This window comes from Centruroides sculpturatus, unplaced genomic scaffold (genome assembly GCF_000671375.1).
Source record: "Centruroides sculpturatus isolate CEXI.00-Female unplaced genomic scaffold, Cexi_2.0 scaffold126, whole genome shotgun sequence".
NCBI lineage: Eukaryota > Metazoa > Arthropoda > Arachnida > Scorpiones > Buthidae > Centruroides > Centruroides sculpturatus.
Genome location: NW_019384298.1, coordinates 819,590 through 824,625, shown reverse-complemented (window position 1 = coordinate 824,625; position 5,036 = coordinate 819,590). Strand labels below are relative to the sequence as shown.

Sequence of the window (5,036 nt, the reverse complement as noted above, 5' to 3'; positions counted from 1 at the left end):
AGTTGATTCTTCTATTGTTTGTGATGAATTTTATACAATTATTAAATAAAAATAAACTTATATGAAAGGGAAATAAAAGATGTATATGACAAAAAAAATCTGTTTGCATGAAAGATTTAATGGAATCAATTTATACATAAAAGCTTGCTTGCAATCTTAAATAAATAAAAGTAATGAACTTAAAAAGTGTTGAAACAATATCATATTTTAATTAATACAAAAAAAACTATAAAGATTTTATTTAACACTCGAATATTAAATATTTCATCAACTCTTTTATAGAAACATTCATTTTAATTTTAATTTTATAACAGGCTTTAATGGATAATAAAGTAAAAATTTTATTATCCAGTAAATATAATGAACTAAAGTTGCTTAAATAATAAAAAAAGCATAGTGATTTGCTTTAATATAGCAATTATAATTTAAATATAACTAACGTATAGAAAGTATGTTATAAACACTTCTAAACATTTTCTTTTATGTTATTTGGAAATTGAAACAGTTTCGATATAAAAATAATTTCTTGTATCACTTTAAAATATAATTGCATCAGTTTATTTTGTAGGAAAAAAAACGCATCTTTCATTTTCCACTCGGCCGCTTCTAATTTTCCATTTGGAATTCCAGGAATGTTTCCAGTGTGTTCCATAATTCTTGTAGGTAGAGGAATTTTTGGTTGTAAATAATTTTTGTAGAAGGAGTGAGCACAATAATTCTCGACTGTGATTCATGTCTATACTTTCTACCAACACCAATGAAAGCATTCAGTTCTATTTTTTCTCGCGATAAAAATGATAGAGTTTTATTGCAACCTAAAAATACAACTTATAATTTACCTTTTTCTTCTATTATTTGTAAACAGTATTTCTAATAACTTAAAATATATAAAATTCTAGAGAAAGAGTTAGCTTTTTCATTCAGTAGTTTCATTCGGAATTATTTCATTGTGTTTAATTAATTTATTTAATTAAAGTTAAGGAGCGTTAGAAGAGTTCTCTATTGTTTATTAATGCTACGTTTTGTGTATATTTTTGTTCGTTTATTTCGTGTAAAATTAACTTAGATGTTGTATTATTGTATAAGAAAAATTAATGTTGTAATATCGATTTTTATATGAAAGTAAATTTCAATATTTCAGAATAGGGAAGGAAAAAATAGAAGAGAAACGTAACATAAAAGTCCTGTTATCTTTCCAGATGTGACACCGGTAGAAATAACACGTCTATCTGTGCCTCGATGGGTGCAGAATGGCACTGAAGACTCTGTTGTCCTCGATTGTGAGTACACACTTACCACTGACGATGACCGCTTAGTCGTCAAATGGTTTCTGAATGACGATCCAGAACCTATCTACCAATGGATACCGGAACTTGATTCCCGGCATGCGTCTCGTCGTCTTCAGGGTCGTTTGAACATGGATTACAAAGTTTCACCGTCCAATGGCTACACCAAGTACAGAGCGTTGAACATTCTCAGACCCACAACAGATCTTAGTGGCAGGTACTCTTGCCACGTGGGATCACTTAGTAATCAAGATTCGGAGGACCAAATTATGATTGTCTACGGTGAGTATTACTATTATTATTTGTTTATTTATTAATTCAGAGGTCATCATAGAGTGGATAATACCAAAAAAATCGGGTTTTTTTTATAGCTCCGCCAAGAATTTTCGACTTTAACTTCACAAAATTTGCTCCGGGAATGGCGAAGTTCACATGTGAAGCAGATCGCGTCTATCCATTACCGAGAGTGTCTATGTATCGTCGCACAGAGGCCGATGATCCAAGACCTATCAGTTCCACACAGACAATTGTACATCAAAAAAACGGAGCATTTACAATCCAAATATCCCAAGATATTCGGGATAGAGAATTTCCCTCTGGTCAACCAGTTACGTTCGAATGCATTCTTTCAATACCGGGTACAAATTTCCAACTACAAAGACGCATGATCTATTACCCAGGTAACTTTTTAAATCATACGAAACTTTATTTCTATTAGTTTTAGTTTTAAGCAACCTAAATTTTATCAAGATTTCGAATTATTTAATTAAGATAGTTAAAAAGAATTTTTGAAAACCGCATCTATAAATGTCTATTCCATTCAGAAAAACCATAACCCCAAAAGTTGGCAAGTTTGCAATGGGTTTAATACTTCGAAAATCCACAAAAGGGATGAAATTTTGTCGAAGAAAAACTGGGATATCGAATTCTCTGACAAAATATATTGCAAGGAAGCAATGTATTGGATTATAAAAGCAAGTGATGTATTGCTGGAAAGCACACATCAAGTAAAAAAAGGAGATTAACTTGTTTATTTCTCCAATTTTAGATGGAAGGAAATATCATTACGAAATAAATTCGAATAATTAATATTATTTAAAAATGAAATTATTCTATTTTTATTTTCTCCATAAATGTCACAGTCAACAACTGCTTTTAAATTTATACCTTTGAACGATTTAGTTATAAAAAAAACAACAAGAAGATAGCTGCCTATTTTGCTTTCGTGTACGAGCGTATCGTTTTTGACAGCACTTCTCTCACAAGTGATGGATCGCTTGCGTGTATCTTGCGACAATTTAACGTTAAAGGTGGCCGTTCCCGAATTTTTAATGGGACTAACTACCACACCATGACGCCACTGTCAGAAAATGAAAGTGTTTAATCATTTATAGCATTCTATGTGTTAAAATACAGCTGCACACTGATTATATTTTACTAAAAAATGGGAAAAAAATTCTTGAAATATTTAATAGACAGCTGATTAAGTTAAGTGTTTTTCTTGAATGGCATAATAACAATAAAAGTCCTTTATAGCTTTCAGCGATGTTATATCATATGGCATATCTATATCGATCATTTTTCTACGTTCAATTTGTCAGTTTAGCTGAAAACAACAAGGTAAATTTATTAATTTCTACAGAGGAAAAAAGCCATCTCTCTATTTACTTTGTACTTAATATTTGAATTTGGAAACGTTCTGCTTAATTATTTAAAGTAACCTTTTATTTTCGTCTGTAGTTAAAAATTTCAAATATTTTCATCAATTCGTATAGACACGGTTTCAAATGTTTAATTAAATTTTTGTTTATCTAATAATGTTTTTGAAAAACAAAATATTTAATTAAAATTTTAACAATACCATTCTATCAGATACGTCTTTTTAGTAGGATATTTAAGTGTAGATACGTTGTGACGCGTGAAATCAATTGTATCAATTGAGATTAAGTTAAGACAGCAATTTGGAATACAACATGAAAACATCGTGATTATTTGTGACAGAAGATTATATTAAACTACTTTAGAAAAGTGCTTGATATAAGAGTTTTTAGGGTATATTCCTCTTAAAAATAATATCTCTGGACAAGAAATCCGTTTATCTACTCAAACATTAATATCGCTTATTTCTATATTGTCTAAGAGTTCTTTATAGAAAGAATTAACGAGATAGAAAATAAAATCTATTCTCTGTATCCATATCAAATAAAAATAAATATATATAAAATCATTTATTTTTAAAGATATTCTGTAGATGCATTATGAAACGAATATAAGTTGTCTCTTTATATTTGTTTAGTTATAAAGTTATGTAGAAAGACAGTTCATGGTGGAATGTGTCAGGAATTACTATTATATGAGACAACGAGCAGCGTTAACAGCTGCACGTCGGTATACTTAGACTTTGTATTAAGCCTGTTGCCGTACTTCAAGGACTATTTTAATGAGATTACACCGACAGAACTACGAAGATAGTAAATTTTAATTACAAACTTAACGCTTTCTAGTGTTTGATGGACTCGCCGTATTTACATATGTCTAATTTACTATTCACTCGTCAGAAATTAAAATTACTATTTCAAGTAGAATAGTAATTCTCTTGCTCTTTAACACACATTTTCGCTGATGGTATGTTAAGAATGTCTCTTGGTTCTTGATTGCTCTCATGTTACAATAGTCTAGGTGATACTAAAAATTAACAAATATTGATAACTTCTGTAAATAAAATAATTATTTCTCTTCTCTATAATATGAATATATAATTAGAAAAATGAATTTATTATTTAAATTACAAATAGTGTATAATTATTACTATCTAAGTTGTGTAACACATCAGTGCGTATTATATAAAGTAATATGAGTTTAAAGTATACAGACTTTTAAATTTATATCGACATTTCTTGTTTCAATTTTCGATCTTTTTTGAGGAAAATTCGATTGAATTTTACGTGCTTTACATAATTTATATACTTTTTTACAGCTGTAAAAAAACTATATTTTTATTATAAAATAAACTACAAACTTTAAATATTATACAAAATTTTCGTAATATAATAAATTGGATAAAAATAAGGAAAATTGTATCCTATAACTTGTACTTCACCTGTAACTAATAGTTGTTTGAATGGAGTATACCACTGTACAGCTTTATTTCTTGGCGGGTCAGTCATTTTCCACTTGGATGCCTTTTGGTCCAAGCTCGGTTAGAAGAAGATAGTAAGTCTGTCAGTGTCCCATTGTCTATGAAATTTATGTGACAGATTCTAGACCAGAGGTCAATCGAAGTCTCCGGAGTACTATCGAAGAGGAACGAATAGCGCAAAAATCTTGTGAGGTGCAGTTAACTTGAACTAGAAAACTATTTGAAACTTATAATTAAGCTTCTGATAAATGAATAGTACATATATTTTCAATTTAATTAAGATAAAATCATTAAAAATTAGTATAAAATATTATAATCCTATCAATTTTTTTCATATCGAAACTTATAGATCCGTTTTAATTAGAGTGTCACTTATTGTTTTGATTTAGAGACAAAGAAAAAATATATATATATTTTAAATTAACTGTTCGTAAAAGTCCTTTATGCAATATAGATCCCAAAGTCAATATTGTTCTTTTTCAACGATTGGAAAAAGTTTATGAAAACCTAGATTTATATAAAATGAAAATGTTTTTGCTGCGCCTCAATCAATAATAGAAAAAAGAAAATGATTATTTGTAGTACTGGATATTGGTTGATATAATAAACGT

At 28.9% G+C, this 5,036-nt stretch overlaps 1 protein-coding gene across 1 annotated transcript in view; it reads left to right on the top strand.

Moving 5' to 3' along the window:
* Positions 1-2,858, top strand: part of LOC111630540 — a 111,895-nt gene extending 109,037 nt beyond the window's left edge. Inside the window, exons 3-4 of the mRNA XM_023374685.1 lie at positions 1,200-1,568; positions 1,658-2,858. Of these exons, the coding sequence (XP_023230453.1) occupies positions 1,200-1,568; positions 1,658-2,004 (716 nt within the window). The 3' untranslated portion in view covers positions 2,005-2,858. The remainder of the gene's footprint in view (positions 1-1,199; positions 1,569-1,657) is intronic.
* Positions 2,859-5,036: the final 2,178 nt, after the last annotated feature.